This window comes from Podarcis vaucheri, assembly GCF_965113315.1.
Source record: "Podarcis vaucheri genome assembly, chromosome: 15".
Classification (NCBI taxonomy): domain Eukaryota; kingdom Metazoa; phylum Chordata; class Lepidosauria; order Squamata; family Lacertidae; genus Podarcis; species Podarcis vaucheri.
Window position 1 is genome coordinate 22,234,197 of NC_138753.1, and position 17,075 is coordinate 22,251,271.

At 43.5% G+C, this 17,075-nt stretch overlaps 1 protein-coding gene across 5 annotated transcripts in view; it reads right to left on the reverse strand.

Moving 5' to 3' along the window:
- GRAMD1B (GRAM domain containing 1B) overlaps nt 1-17,075 on the reverse strand; it is a 216,095-nt gene that overhangs the window by 123,536 nt on the left and 75,484 nt on the right. For 4 of the 5 annotated variants that reach the window (XM_082200951.1, XM_082200950.1, XM_082200953.1 and 1 more), the window contains one exon: nt 1,156-1,233. In XM_082200951.1, coding sequence (XP_082057077.1) covers nt 1,156-1,233 — 78 coding nt within the window. Of the gene's footprint in view, nt 1-1,155; nt 1,234-3,029; nt 3,138-17,075 lie in introns of those variants that run through there. The other variant, XM_082200954.1, reaches the window with a different exon arrangement.

Consider the following 17,075-nt stretch of genomic DNA (forward strand, 5'->3'; position numbering starts at 1 on the left):
CTATATTTGCACAGTTAACAATATTTCACAGGCACTTGACATCTATACAATGGTTTCAGTCTGCAGCTGCTCCCCCGCCTCCTTTAGCTAGGGTTGACATTTTCAGATTTATGCTAAATAAAATATATACCGAAACACCCCCCACAATGATAATTGTCTTTGCATGGGTAACTGACTTTGTACAATGAATACAAGGACATTCCATTACTGAAAGAAGAATGGGCAGCACACACAGGAGAGATGCAGAATTTCCGGGGAAATCTGAAAATCTGGGGAACCAGTATTTTTAATGGGGGGGCATAGAAATTTCAATAAACTTTGAAATACATGCAATATTTACTTTCTTATCAAAGCTAAACTCCTTTACTACTTTGAGAACATGAAATGCATTGTACATAACTTAGCACAGTGCTTTCCAAACCTCACCACCCCCCATGGACCATTTTAAAACTACTGAGGGTTTTGGTGGGCGACTTCATGATTTTTCTGCCTGCTGTAGCAATAGTAGTTTCCAATGCTAGACGCTGTGTGATTTTTAATCCTATCTTTACAGACACACCGCAGACCACCAAAATGAAGCTCACAAACTACCATTAACCTGCCCTGATTTGGTGGGTTGAAATTTTACTCTTTTTATCTTCTATGAAATTTAAAAGTGTAAAGTTGCATATTCTCATATTCCCTAGGACTCAGCCTCGCTGAACTTAATTGGGACTTACTTCTGGGCAGACATGCATAGGATTGCATTGCAAATGCCTTAGATTTGTTCAAGCAGTAATTACAACTATAGCTTTTGCTAGAGACGAAGCTGGGGACATACCTAAGCATATCTCAGCTTTTGCCATTGGGAAATTAGAATGAAGTAAAAAATGGAAATAAACCCATACACACACAGTAAGCAAAAGGAAGACTTTATTATCTGGACTTGGAAAGCATGCTCCAAATTCAAATCATTCGACAACCAGTTCCACATGCTCAAGGAGGCTTTGGGTTTCCTGAACAGGAGCTGCCGCTGCCACCCTCTGGTCTCACAACCTCAATCCATTAGCCGCCATCCATCCTCCAACCACCTCCAGGCACTCACACAGGACCTTCACTGGTTACGATTTAAAAGAGAGGTAGAGCTGGGTATTGTCATTTTCTCCGGTAACTTACCCGTCGTCACGCATTCGGGGGCTCAGGAACCGGGATGGGTCATCATCATGACTGCTCTGCTGGCTGCTCTGCTGGCTGCTGGAGAAACAAGCACAATATGAGGCACACATATTGTTGATTATTATTAAATTTATTGCCCACCCTTCAGTAGCAGGCCCCAGGGTGGGTTACAACAATTTAAAATACAGAATTTCAAAACAGCTGAAGTGTATTATGCTCACAAGAATAGGGTGTGGCCTGAAAACACACATCTCAGTAAGCAAGTGGGTTTTGCAATGGGACTGATGATCTCAGTCAAAAGTAAAATTATTCTAGAGGGATTAAGCTTATAAAAAAATGCATGTAAAAAACTTTTTTCATTAAGTCAATCCAATTTCCATTCTAATAACCAATAATAAATAAATCTGCATAACTCTTGTTTTTAATTTTTTTAAAAAATGTCTAACCTAGTTGATAAGAGCTTTAGAAGGAATAAGGACCAACAACTGCAAAAGGGGTGGGCAATTTCCAGCATCCCATCCCATTACGCCTTCAGTGTGCTTTCCCAAATCTTTTATTAGAATCCTCATGTGCCTGTGATGTATTTTTACAAAGAAATCACAGCCCCGACATTTCATTTTAGGGCAGTATGTTTGTAAGTAATCACAAGGCCAATGAGAAATTATGAAACTGGTGGAAGAGAAGGCTCAAATATTCTGCTCCCAAAATGTCCTTCAACTCTCACCTTCAACTCCAGGATTTTAAATAGTGCCAGCTGAATTTTATTGGACTGGGTTGGGTTTCAGTTCTGAACTATTAATTTCAGTTTTGTTATCTGAGTTCCAAAATAAGCTTGAATTCAGTGCTTGGCTCCAGAATAAATACTGAAATAATGGTCAAAGCCATCACGAAGCCAATCCTGTAAAATGGCCCTTACCAGGGTTTACTCCACTGGTCCATCCAAATTAGTTTCATTCCAATGATAACAACTCTGTACTCATGTGGTGGCATGAATGACAGAGCATCATTCACTAGCTCCTCAGCTCTGAGGTACGGTATTTGTCTGGTTCATATGCAACAGTAAACTAAAGTATATCTCAGTGAGAATGAACAAGCATGCAGATAATGTGACTGAAAAGAACGGCTGGTTCATACCTCCCTAGGTCATACTGCTACCACACTACACAGTTACATGTGAACCTGGGCTTGTGGTTTCCCTTGTTGCCAACAAAGCAAGAGCTGCCATCAAGGGTTTTGTTCTTGGTTTACTACACATGGTTTTCTCGGGGAGGTAAACCACAAGCCTGGGTTTGCATGTAATACTAAGTCAAACCATGGTTTAGCTCCAGGTTTTGGGGGTGGCAGCAGGACCAAGGGAGAGGTGAAACAGCTGATATATTGAGAGCCTGTGTGGTGTAGTGGATAGAGTATGGGTAGGCAAACTAAGGCCGGATCCGGCCCAATTGCCTTCTAAATCTGGCCCGCGGACGGTCTGGGAATCAGCGTGCTTTTACATGAGTAGAATGTGTCCTTTTATTTAAAACGCATCTCTGGGTTATTTGTGGGGAATAGGAATCCATTCATTTTCCCCCTCAAAATATAGTCTGGCCCCCCACAAGGTCTGAGGGACAGTGGACCGGCCCCCTGCTGAAAAAGTTTGCTGACCCCTGGGTTAGAGTGTTAGACTAGGACCTGGGAGACCAGGGTTCAAATCCCCACTCAGCCATGTGAAGCTCACTGGGGGTGCCCTGGGGTAGTCACTGCCTCTTAGTCTAACCTACCACTCAGGGTTGTTATGGCTATTAAATGACGAGGGGAGGAACTGTGCACGCCACTATGAGCTCCTTGGAGAAGATGGTGGGAAACAAATGCAATAAATAATACAAAAATTCTACCTGGGTGCATGCATGGTTGTTTGTCTCTTGCTCAGGAATGGTTTAAGTTCAGTATTAGGTGCAAATGAAGCCAGTAGCTGAAACCCCAAACCAAATGTACCAAGATCTCTAGGATCTGTTCAGCACATTCACATCCACCACTGACTGCATGCACTTATCCTTCAGCAATATTTCACTGCAATCACAAAGCACAAGTGAGCATAGACTGGTAGTGGCCCCAGTAAGCACTCGGAAGCAATTTCCTGGTTGAATAATAAATAATGTTTTGAAGTACAATTTGGCAATGGCACGGCATTTCTCTTGCTGACACCTTACTCAGGCTACCTCCTAGTTCCAGAACAAACATTTCTGAAGTGACAGACCAAAAAAGGCATCAACCCTGTGTTGAACAACCACTGTTTTCCGCATATCACTTTGTCCCAAATCCATCACTGTCTGTATGGCATAGGCACCGTATGACTGGACACCATCTAAGTAGATGGAAAACTTACAGCTTGGTCATTATTCTTGCTATTTCAGTGGTACCTCGGGTTACATACACTTCAGGTTACATACGCTTCAGGTTACAGACTCCGCTAACGCAGAAATATTACCTCGGGTTAAGAACTTTGCTTCAGGATGAGAACAGCAATCGTGCTCCGGAGGCACAGCGGCAGCAGGAGGCCCCATTAGCTAAAGTGGTGCTTCAGGTTAAGAACAGTTTCAGGTTAAGAACAGACCTCCAGAATATATAAAGAAAAATATAAAGACCTGATGGAGCCTAAAGTCCCGTGGTGGACTTCTCCAGTAGAAGCCATAGCAGTAAAACGGAAAAATACTCAGGAAAGCTGGCCAACATATAAAATACTTCTAAAAAATGAAGATAACCAAATAAAATTAAAAAACTTTGAGGAAATAAGAGACTACATTTCAGACTGGTTCCAATACCATCAGTTATTTGAAAAAATTAAATCTGACAAACAAAAGGGGTTCTCAACAGAAATTTCCCGATTCGAATCTGATCTTGTAAATTCTAAAAGAAAAACTCTTTCCAAAACTTACCGACTCCTCCTTGACTGGACAGTCAAGGAGGAGGAGGTAACAGTGGCAATGGTGAGGTGGTCCCAGGATTTTGGCCACTCAATAACCATGGCCCAATGGGAAAATTTATGGAAGATCAATTGGAAATTCACAAATTGTTACACGATTAGCGAGAACTTTCAAAAAATGCAACATCGATGGTATCTAACACCATGGAAGCTTTCAAAAATGTATAAAAATGTATCAAGTAATTGTTGGAGATGCGGAGACTCAGGAACATTCTTCCATATGTGGTGGATATGTAGGAAAATACAGGTATTCTGGGAGAGTATACATGCAGAACTGCAAAAAATGCTAATGATCTCTTTCAATAAGAAACCAGAGGCCTACCTCCTGGGAATAACAGATTTGGATATTCCACAAAAGAGGAAGAGTATCTTTTTACATGCGACGGCGGCAGCAAGAGTTTTGATCGCAGCAAAATGGAAGAGTAATGAAATCCCCTCTATTCAAGATTGGATCCAAAAGCTGACAGAATATGCTGAATTAGATGGTTTATCAGAAAAAATAAAGAATAAATCAAAACAGGAATTTGTTTCTAAATGGGAGGTTTTAAAAGAATATCTGAAAAATAAATATAGTAGTTTAAATTCTGTTGCAGCATTCGAGGAACTTCAGTAATAGTTGTAAGGTAGATATAAGAAATTAGATTTAATGAGAATAAGTTTAATTATGAAAAAAAAGTGTATTGGCAATAAGTAATATGAATTTGAAGTATGGAATATACGGGAGGTTGGGTCTTTAGTGTTAAGACCAAAAGATGTTTTATTGTTTGCTAAGAATATTACGTGTCTATGGTTATTTTTGTAATCTGTGTATAATTTGGTATTTGTGTTTTTTGTTTGTTTGTTTTTCTTGTTGTATAAATAAAAACTTTAAATAATAATAATAATAATAAAAAAGAACAGACCTCCAGAACGAATTAAGTACTTAACCCGAGGTACCACTGTAGTCTCATTAACTGCATTTATATCCCACCTTGAATCCAAGGACCTCAAGGCAACATACATAGATCTCCCCGCTCACAACATTTTATCATCACAGCAATCCTGTGAGGTACGCTAAGCTGAGAGATTGTGAATTGCCACGAGCGAGCTTCATGACTAGGCATGGATTTGAACCCAGGTCTCCCTGAACTTAAGTCTAGCAACCTAACAACAAAACCCTTTTCTCTTCTCTTTTCTTTTCTTAAAATTGCTCTACAGTATTTTACTTTTTTTGCAAAATGTATCAAAGCAACGAACAATAATTTAAAACAACAGAACCACACAAGAAGTATGCAGCATAAATAACAAAAAATAAGTGAGCTAAGGGTCAAGTTTAAATAGGTGATATTTTTGCTGGAGAATTATAGACTCTGACCACAAGATGTCATACTTTGCTTTCCAGCTGCTGAAATCTTGTGCAGAACCTTCACTGGAGGCAAAAGGAAAGTGGTTTGACGTTCCTTGCTGTTCCTGTTTCACACAGTATTGCCCTCAGGACCAGCTGGCCAACACCGCGCATTTCCTACTATATATATATATATATTTCCTACAAGCACTATATTTAGCTTCCGTCTGGAATTTCTGAGTTACATTAAAACTCCCAGCTATCTTTGAATTTCTAGTATCTTTCTAACCACTAGTCTTAGGCTGGGGTTTGGGCCAGATAACACCTGGGGTCCGTTCCAGTGCTACAATTCTATGACCACTCTCTTCAACATGTACATCCCATCTCGCCTCCTTTCTTTGCAAATCACCTCCTCAGGGTGGGTGGCTGGCTGATATCCTGAACAGGAACACACCTCACTGGGTGTAAAGAATGATGCACCACAACATTTAGTTGCACACTGCACCTGTAGTATGCCAGTTATTTGCAAAAGTACTTAAACTTTGCCCAGTTTGCATAGTTGGCGTGCAAGCCGACATCAGGAATGAATTGCTCAATCTGCGACCTCAAAACTACAGTAGGGCCTTCAATATCCCAAGAAGTCTACTCCCAGGAAAAGCATGGGTGAGACAGAAGGGGTGATAAGCACATCTGTGACAGAGAAAAAACAGCGTCACATGGCGCCCCCAGTTTTGAGGAATGAAGCCTCTATCAACCAACATTCCTCAGCAAAAGAGCTACCCAAAAGTCAACAAGGCAGGGCCGGCCCAAGACAATTTGTCACCTGAAGCAAACCACAAAATGGCACTCCCCGCCCCAATCAGGGAAGAAGGGGTGAGTGAAGATCTACTGTACATCAGGAATGGGGGTGGAGGGGGTTGCAGAGGCAGCATTGTGGGGGCCAGGGGTGTCTTACCCATAGAGGCTAGCGGCGCTGGGTGCCAGGGTGCCAAGTTCTGGAGGGCACCAGGAAAGAGGTGGAGGCTGGACATGGCGCTTACTGGCATCAGCTCGCCACCCTCGCCCACTTCTGCCATGCCGCACCAAAGCAGCATGCCACACCCAGAGCCTCCGTCTGCAGTGGCCAGCTGGGCCAGGAGGCGCCGCGTCTACCCTCTGCCACTTCCCCACCAAAGGAGCTGCCCTCCAGCTGCTGCCCGCCTCCTCCAGCCCCACCAGCAGCACCATCCTCCCTAAAAAAAGGGGGGCGCCAGAGGGAGCTTTGCGCCACGATGCCAGATATGCTTAGGACGGCCCTGGTGGCGCCTACTGAGAAGGAGGCAGATCTGTCCTCCAAGGAGCATGCCACAGCTGTGGCTGCAACTGCTGCAGTGGGGGCAATGCATTCCTTGGGAGCCTAATCTGCTTCCTCTGCAGATCCTGCTGCCTGAGGCAGTCGCCTCACCTTGCCTCACGGGTGGGCCTGCACTGTAGCAAGGTATTTTGTGTGCATGTTCTTCTTTATTTCTTAACTCCCCACTTCCAAGGGTTTAAATCTCGACACCAAATATCAATCAACAACTAAAGTTCCCTGTATCTTCTCCAGAGATAAATATACAGATCTTGTGTCAGGGGGATTCAAACATCAAGCAGCGCTCAAGATCACACATTCTGCATCTTGAAACTAACTGTGCTTTCATCTAATTCCCTTTGTTTCTATGCAAGAAGAGGGTCTCAGAAACAGATAGGCTATATTCCTTTGTATCAACAAAACAATGTACTTTGTTAATGGGATTTTGGGTCAGCGAATAGAAGCCCTACAAAGTACTGGTTAAGGTATTGCAAATCAGGGTCTGTGCTTTCTCCTTCCATTTTGTGTTAACTATATTTTAAATATGGAACATCCTTCACTCCAAATCTCAGTGGTCAGCTGAAAGCCAAATATAAGGGTCTCAGATATGTTCTGATGCAGGAATACTCCAGAAAAAAAATGTAGAAGAGTTGGACACAGGCATTATCCTACCATTTAAAATCTCAATTCCGGGCAGCAACAGAAGGAACACACGAAAATGGGTCTGAAAACCAAAGTCCTGAGACTACCTCCCAGTCTTAGGCAGAGTGGGTGGGGGAGCTGTCGTTCCACCCTCCAGATAAGGTCAAAGTTCTGTCTCTTGCCACCTACTCTACTGATAATGAGATTCCTCATTTCCTGACTGTGTCCTCCTTCACCCTTCTAGTGAATAGATAAATGAGTTTGCAGTGAGTCATGGAGGAAATTTAAGAGGAACAGCAACACGTCAACATATAGAGAATCAGTGTGGTGTCCTGGTTAGAGTGTTAGGACCTGGGAGACCAGGGTTCAAATCCCCACTTGGCCATGAAACTCACTTTGGACCAGTCACTACCTCTCTTGGCATAACCTACCGTATTTTTCGCTCTATAAGACTCACCAGACCACAAGACGCACCTAGTTTTTGGAGGAGGAAAACAAGAAAAAAAAATATTCTGAATCTCAGAAGCCAGAACAGCAAGAGGGATCGCTGCGCAGTGAAAGCAGCAATCCCTCTTGCTGTTCTGGCTTCTGGGATAGCTGCGCAGCCTGCGTTCGCTCCATAAGACGCACACACATTTCCCCTTACTTTTTAGGAGGGAAAAAGTGAGTCTTATAGAGCAAAAAATATGGTACCTCACAGGGTTATTATGGGGATTAATGAGGAAAAGGAGTACCATGTATGCTCCTTAGAGAAAAAGATTAGATATAAATGCAACAACAACACATATTGAAGAGCAGACTTCACCAATTGAGTGTCCTCTATCGGCCCCTGCCAGCAAGTTGGCAAAGGCTGTTCTGAAGAATACGGCTGCTAATGTTTGCATTACAACAACATGCAGACAATCACAGGCAGACAAAAGAAGGCATCCCAGCTTCACGCAATGCACAGACACCATGCCACAGAGTTATATTTCTTTATATTTCTCCCATCCAACACCATCTTTTGTATCTTAAAAGGAAGATAGAACACTGGATTTCCTAAATTGCTAAAATGCTAAGGCTACAATCCTATGCACATTTACTTGAGAGGAGGGGTCAGAAAATTCTGACGGAAACAGGAGCAGAAAATAGGAAGAATACGTGAGCACCAGCTATGTCCAGAGAGGAAATCAATCCAGTCAATATGATTGGTATTCATTGGCATCGTTATTGCTTTGAGCTGGCAAACAATAAGTAATTGGTTATGGTTTCCCCTAGCCCCGACCATGTCTGCATTGTGTCTCCTTTGCATTGAAATGAATGAGTTGGAGTAACATAATGGCAAGGTGATTTACATAATTAATTATGCAAATTATGTCATTTTGCTTCAGCAGACAGTGAGACAAATAACATAGCTTTCGGCAGGAGATGAAGGGCAGTGGAAAAGAAACAGTGCTCTGCATGCGACCAATACTGGGCAGAATGGAAAACAATGCCTTCTTGTAAACCTACTTGAGAAAAAGCCTCATTGAACACAGTGGGACTCACTTCTGGGTAGGCTTGCAAAGGATTGTATTGCACAGATTAATGTAGTTTATATACCGCTTAATATAACAAAATCTCTTACGAGATTTGTGTCAATTGCAATCATAAAATCGCAAGCGAAAAGGAAATATGCAATATCAAAATGCAATTAAAAATCCAATAAAATTAGGTTTGTTGAATAAAAAGTGTCCAGCAAAACATGGAAACAGAAAAATGCAGGCAGTATATCAGATAATTAAAAGCAAGGGAAAGTCTGATGGAACAAGTAAGTTTTCAGTAAGTTTTTGAAGCCCACCACAGTGGGTGCCCACCAAATTGCATGAGGGAAGATGTTCCCGACAATCAGTCCCACTACACAGAAGGCTCATTTTCATGATAAATGACAACCCATCAACCACAGTGTAGCCAGCAAGGCCTTTTCTGAAGATCGTAGTAAACCTGAATTTCAGGTTGTTTAGAACTTCATAATTCAGTAACAACAACAACAACAACAACAATTTATTTATATCCCGCCCTCCCCAGCCGAAGCCAGGCTCAGTGTGGCTAACAACAGTAAAATGATACAACATTCTAAAATCATTTCATTATAAAATCAATTCAAATCAAATTAATGGCAACCATTGGGCTAGAGTTCTGTGAGGATTGCCAAAGGAGGGGCTCAGACTGTGCCTTGGCCAAAGGCCTGGTGGAACAGCTCTGTCTTGCAAACCCTGTGGAAAGATGTCAAGTCCCGCAGGGCCCTAGTCTCTTGTGACAGAGCGTTCCACTAGATTGGAGCCACAGCCAAAAAAGCCCTGGCTCTGGTTGAGGCCAACCTAACCTCTCTGTGGCCCGGGACCTCCAAGATGTTTTTGTTTGAAGACCGTAAGGTCCTCCGTGGGACATACCAGGAGAGGCGGTCCCGTAGGTACGAGGGTCCTAGAAAGATTCAAAAGACTCAACAAAAATTAGACATCACCCCAGAATTGGCCCTACTAAACATCTTCCAATATAACAATGCCCATTTACACCACAAAGAACTCATAACCCACATACTTTAAGCAGCCAGAAACACCATAACTAGACACTGGAGAGACCTGTCAGGAGTAAGCATGGACCAATGGTACCAAATAGTATGGGAAACAGCCCTACTAGAAAAATTAACCAATAAACTGAAACTGACATGGCAACAAACAGAAGAAGATGCCTTTACCCCAGTATGGCTCCCCTTTATCACATACACAGCCCAACAAGACAACGACAATAACCCACCAACAGCATACAAATCAATTTGACTAACCTGATCCAAAACACCCACCCACCCCACTCACACACGAAAACAAAGATCACTACAGCCAATCACATACAAACAACCACACCCTAGGCCAACCCCAGCCTCTCTCACCACCAAAGGAACACAAGCGAACAGCACAAGCAACACTGACACCAAACCCTACATACATTAAGCATAACAGAAACATCGCCACCCAACCCCAACCCCACCCATCTTCCCTCCCTCCACCCCTTCTTCTTCTTTTTTCTTTCTCCCCCAAATGAAACGGATTTGTAAAAATGTTACATACATGGAAAAAATATGAGAGACATTACACTTACTTCTGTAAAACAAGAAAATCTTTAATAAAAATAAAAAATAATAATAAAAAGGCTCAACAAAAGATTCAACATGGTTCTAAAACTAACATACAAACAGTGTCATTGTTTTAGCACAGGTGAAATCTGAGTATAGCTAGACACCCCACTCACTAGCTGTAGCTACCTGACAAGGGTAGCCTCACACACAGTGCATTACAGCAGTCTAACTGCAAGGTTACCGATGCATGGACCGCAGTAATCGAGCTATGCCTAACCAGCAAATGACACAAATGCACTATCAACTGATGCTGGTAATGGGCACCCCAAGCAACCAAGATGTATCCAGCAGCATCTGCTCCTTCAAAGGGTTGCAACCCCGTCTGGAACAGATAAATGTTTCAATTCCTGGACCTGGGAACCACTTGGTGGCAAGGTCTCCATCTTGTTCGGATTCAGACTCAAGTTTATTAGCTTTCACACAGCCCATAACTGCACCCAGGCAAATAATGATCTGTAGAATTCCTGCTTTATGTCATTCTCTGAAGGGCCAAAATGACCCGAAGCAGAACTGATATGATTGCAAGGTGCAGGCTGTAAAGAGCTACCAATCAATAGGAGTCTTACCTTATTACTCCAGAGCTCAGTGCCATGAATGTCATGCAACCACCTAATATCTTGGGGACCAGAAGTCCAGCAGAGGCTTAGACTCTACCCAATGGGCTCATGATTTGCTCCCTAACTCAAGCTCAGTTTGGTAACAAGTTGATCCAACATCTCTCTACGTGGGCACAAGCCAAATGCAATTCACCTTCTGCACATTTTAAGAGACTCCCAAGTTGCAGAGAGTGTAAATAAAAATTAACCAACTCAATTTAACGATTAAACCTTCCAAACATCAACTTCTTTCTCGGTCTTGAGTTGGTGACAGTCAAGGATCATGCACATGGCAAAAGTCTCTCAGCAGACTGGGTGAAAGGCTGCTAAATAAATCTTGCATATAAGTATGATATGCACGGGAGACGCTTTCGTCCTGAATGATGTACACTTGATTGACAGCTATTTCCTTGAGGATAGTTTAAAAAATAGGCCAGAAAGAAGACTCAAGGCACAATCACCTGCGGGCAGAAGGACAACAAAGAGGGAGCCAGTTTAGCTTCTCTAGGAAGGGAGTTCCAAAGTCTGTGAATCCTGGTTCACAAAGCCTTAGGAAAAATGAAGATTATAAAAGAGTATGCATTCTTTCAAGTGTTTGGTAAAACTGTGTTTTTATTGGCAGTATAAGGCTTTTAATGCATCCAGATTTCTTCAAGCAAGCTAGTTGTGTGGTTTTTTTTACATCCCTACTTCAATGGTAAATGGTTGGTATCCAGTATAGACCCAATGAAATGAATGGAACTGAGTAATTTATTCAGTATGAGTATAACTTACTGGATATCACCTAGTAATTCTAGAGAATAATGGCTTCCCAGCACTGGAATATATAGACCAATAGGCTCATACATCACTTGCTTCTTTTGCACACAAATTCCATCTCCTGGCCGGGAAATGAGAAAAGATGAGATGATGACTGCAGTTTCCATACCGCAATTCAGTTACAGATGCACAAAATGTTAATTCACATGAGATGAAAAATTTCACCCATATTCCAGGGGAGTTTTTGAGGCTGGAAATCTGTGGATAATACTATTGTGTGACATTTGCTATAAAATTACTTTTTCTACAGGCCTGGAGCCAACTAAGTTTGACAGGAGAGAGAGAATAGAATTATGTGTGTTATGTGTCAGTGGCTGCAGATCACCAATGCAAGCATCTCTCACTGCAGCCACAATCACAGCATACATTTAAAGCACTAGGGTACCACTTTAAACAGTCATGGATCTTGGGGGCTGCAGTTTGCTAAGGGTGGTGGTTAGTTAAGAGACCCCTACTCCCTTCCCAGTGCTGTAATTCCCAGAGTGGTTCAACAACCATTCCCTCTTCCCAGAAAACTCTGGGCGCAGAGCAGGACCAGCAAGGCTTGTGATCTGGAGGGGCATGGACTGGACAGAGTCCCGAGGGCCAGACAGGGAGATCTGGAGGGCCACATTCAGCACCCTGGCCTAATGTTCCCTACCTCTGTGCTAAATAGATGCATGTTTCATGGAAGACAACAAAAACAACCTTGGGCTTACCTGCAAGCCTTGGGTTACTTTTAAGAAAGTCCCGAAAACAAAAACAATTTGAATTATTAAATTACATTTGCTGTGATCTCAGCCTGGCAGTTTAGAGCTGTTAAATAATGAAGCAGCTTCATTGTTTGCAGTGCTTAGAACTATTGCCACCTTTGGGGCATCTTCCTTGGAGTTTAATCCATTTGCCTTCATAAATAAATCAAACTCTTGCATAAAACCTTCCTTTCAATAGCACCCTGTCATCATTCAGAGTCAAGCCTGAATTTCTAGATGCTTTCAGTCTCTCCATCTTTCAAATTATTTGAGCTTGTTTTGTTTTTATGAAGCTGGGATAGCTCAGTCAGTAGACAGGAGGCTCTTAACTTCAGGGTTGTGGGTTCAAGCGCCACGCTAGGCAAAAGATTCCCACACTGCAGGGGGTTGGACTAGATTGCCCTCATGGTTCCTTCCAACTCTACAATTCTATGCTCACTATGAGGCACCATGCTATTTTTTGTTGTTGTTTTTACCAGTGGCGTAGCGTGGGGGTGCAGGGGGGGCCGGCCGCACCGGGCGCAACATCTGGGGGTTAGGGTTAGGGGGCGCAAATCCACGGGTTAGGGGGCACAAATTACTTGCCTTGCCCCGGGTGCTGACAACCCACGCTACGCCACTGGTTTTTACAAGCACTACCTCTGTGAAGACAGGTACTCTGTAAACAGGTTTTGTGAGTTACAGGTTAAATATCTCAGTCTCACCTCAGATGACTCAGTGTGCAGCAGGTGTGAAAAAGGCAAACTCTATGCTAAGGATCATTAGAAAAAGAACTGAAAGTAAAACTGCCAATATCAAAATATATGGGGCAACCACATCCGGAATACCGTGTACACTTCTGGCTGCCTCACCTCCAAAAGGATGTTGTAGAGCTGGAAAAGGTTCAGAAAAGGGCAGCCAAAATGAGGAAAAGTCACAGCATTTGGAAATTTTTAGTTTAGTGAGCAAGAGACAGCATGACAGAAGTTCACAAAATTATGTGTGGCATGGAGAAAGTGGATAGAAGAAAGTTTTTCTCCCTCTCTTATAACATTAGAACTCGTGGGCATCCAACGAAGCTGAATGTTGGAGGATGCAGGACAGATAAAAGTACTTGAAGCAAAAACAGCTGCGGTCCTAGAGAAGTAAGTACAGTTGAATTCATTTGGACTTCTCAGAAAATATGCTTAGGCTTGGGCTGCAAGACTGATCAGAGATCAAATGGGGAGTGAGGGAAAAGCCATTCACTCAAAATGCAGGGCTGGGTTTGAAATACCGTATTTTTCGCTCTATAACACGCAGATTTTTTCTCCTAAAAAGGAAGGGGAAATGTCTGTGCGTGTTATGGAGCGAATGTGTGGTCCCTGGAGCCAAAAAATCGGGCAAAAATCAAACCGTGCTTCAGGGAGAAGGGAAGCCTTGAAAAGAGGAAGTGGGTGCTTTCCTGCATTCTGCCTCCGGGTCTTACTGCCCACCCTCTTCTGTTTCGTTGCTGTGTTTGCTGAAACGGAACAAAGAGCAGGGAAAGCCCCTCCCCTCCAGGCAAGAAGAGGGGAAAGCAGAGTGTCGTTCCTTCCTCTCTGTGCTCCGCTCCTTCCTCTCTGTGCTCCGGTGCTGCTGAAAACATGCAGGTGGGAGGGAGAGAGAGAGAGAGAGAGAGAGAGAGCGAGAGAGAGAGAGCAGAATGTCGTTCTTTCCTCTCTGTGCTCCGGTGCTGCTGAAAACATGCGGGTGGGAGAGAGAGAGAGAGAGAGAGAGAGAGCGCGAGCTGGCTGGCTTGGGTGGGTGCGTGGGGGAAACTTTTGCCTTCCTTTCCTCCCTCCCGTTATACCCCACTCCTGCATTCTTAGCCCTTCTGTGTTTTTCCTTCCCTCCCCACTTAAAATGTGGTTAAAAAGCATGGATCCACATGGATCCTCAGGATTTTTGCACTGGGTCACCCCAAATTCACCATCAGAGCACATAGCATGTCCATGGCTACAGCCTGCCCCCCAAAAATCATGCACCCACTGTTGCCTGGGGCTGCAATGGTGCAAAAATGTGGTTAAAAAGCATGGATCCACATGGATCTTTGCATTGGGTCACCCCCAAATTCACCACCAGAGAACATAGCATGTCCATGGCTACAGCCTGCCCCCCCAAATCACGCACCCACTGTTGTCTGGGGCTGCAATGGTGCAAAAACGTGGTTACAAAGCATGGATCCACATGGATCCTCAGGATCTTTGCATTGCGTCAGCCCAAATTCACCATCAGATCACATGTCTGTGGCCACAGCATGAAGCACAAAAATGATACATCCAATGTTTCATTCAGAATGTTTTTTCCCTTGTTTTCCTCCTCTAAAAACAATGTGCGTGTTATGGTCAGGTGCGTGTTATAGAGCGAAAAATACGGTAGTCTTGCAGCAGGTTAGCTGTGACACCTCCAAGGTACCTTCACAAAGTCCACAGGTGTGCAAGGAAAAGCATCCTCCTTAGCACAGAACTTCCTTTCCTCCCTGCCATTTCTTGCCCCCACCTCCAAAGTCTAAAGCAGCTGCAGAAGCACTGGCGGACAAAGGTTAGGGTGCGGGGGTGGCCACCCCAGGTGCCATCCGGGAGGGTGACATCGCGGCTGCCCCCGGGACCCCCAGTGCTCGCCGCACATCCCTGGGATGCTTGCTGCTTGCTGCGCACCCCCAGGACACTTGACGCATGCCACACACACCCCAGGATGCACACTACTTGCCACACACACACACTGATGCATGCCTCGCCCCCCGGGGCAGTGCATCACGTCCCCGGAACGCACGCCAGCCATGCCCCCGGATGTACGCCACTCCTGGTGCCGGAGCAGGCAGCTTCGCCACTGTGCAGAAGCATACGTCTTCTAAATGGATGGCAACAAATCAGTATCAGATTTGCTGAACAACGAAAAAGATACTGTCGTGTTCAGCGACTCATATTTGTTCACTGCAACCTGAAGATGGCACTGGAACACCTGATAGGAAGGAATGTAACATAGATTGAGTTAATGTTGTCACCTGAATTTCAAAGACCAGTGTTGCCTCTTTTTCGAATGAGTCTGGTGCCAGTTAAAGCTGCTAAGGGGCAAGGAGAGAGGTTAAGGATCTGATTCAAATGTCAGACAACCCAGAGTCTGGTGCCAATTTACAGATTTAAATTAGATTAACTAAGGGTATCTTCTTCTGCTATGTTCGTACACAGGTTTGATAGACAAGGGGGGGGGGATAAAATGGTCTCTGTACATCTGATTACTGGAAATGCAATCTGCTATCCCAGCTCTGCCTTTGACCTGTGTTGGCTTCAATGAATTTCTGCTACACTCAGTCTCTAACAATTCCACCTGGAGATGGAAGTATTTCACTGACTGAAACATTCAACATGCCGTAAGTTTAAAAACTCGCTCATGATCCTGTGACATTTTGGCTGGGCGTAATAAAGTTATTAACATACTTTGGCTTTTTTTTTGTTTTGCTTTTCTAATGGGCCAGCATGGCTAACTACAGTTTTTATTAAACACACAAATACATCATCAAGAATGTGCCAAGAGTATAGGAGTCTGTGAAAACAACACAGAAATATGAAATTAATTGGCTTGTGATACACGGCTCATGCTCATCCATTGTTAAGTGTCAGAACTGATTGGGGAGAAGACCTACCTTAGTAAGAAGTCATTAGTTCTGCATAGATATGACTGACACACCAGCACTGCCAACTCTAATAGTCAATCCAGCTAGTGAAACTTCGTCTACAACTGAATGTTTTTTTTGTTTTGTTTTTTAAAATCACTTTCTGAATTTCTACTTGGCACTCAGACATCCTAGTAGGAAAACAAGCTGACATATCTAAGTAAGGTTGCCAAGTTGCAACCTGGAGTGCAAACATAGCTCTTTAAAAACTCCTCAGCAGTGAAAGATGAGATAGCTGCAGCTTTCCCTCAGAGTCTAGCATAGGATCCTGCAATCTCTGATGCACAGAACATTGCACAGCCCACCAACCATGAGTGATGGCTTGTCAGGTGCTTGAAAGACACACCCAGTCCATTTTTTGCCATCCCCAGGCAGCAAAAAACAGGAGTCTTGCCATGTTCTTCCTAAGTTGCCATTCATGGAGGACTGATTAGCTTGGTAGTTCCTAAACTGCATAAACCTTTTCTAAAGGAACAGCTCCCAGTAACAGGGAAGGGAGCACAATCTCACTATTAAATGTTGGCTAACATAGTCGTTTTAAACCACAGTTGTAGCATAGGTCAGACTTACAACAGCTTCTCGACTTCCCAATTTCATCTCTCATTGCAGATGAGTTGATATATAACAGAGATCCGTGGCAACTGATCCATTAGAACAGTTTATGAAGCTGAGAGATGGAATTATGAAGT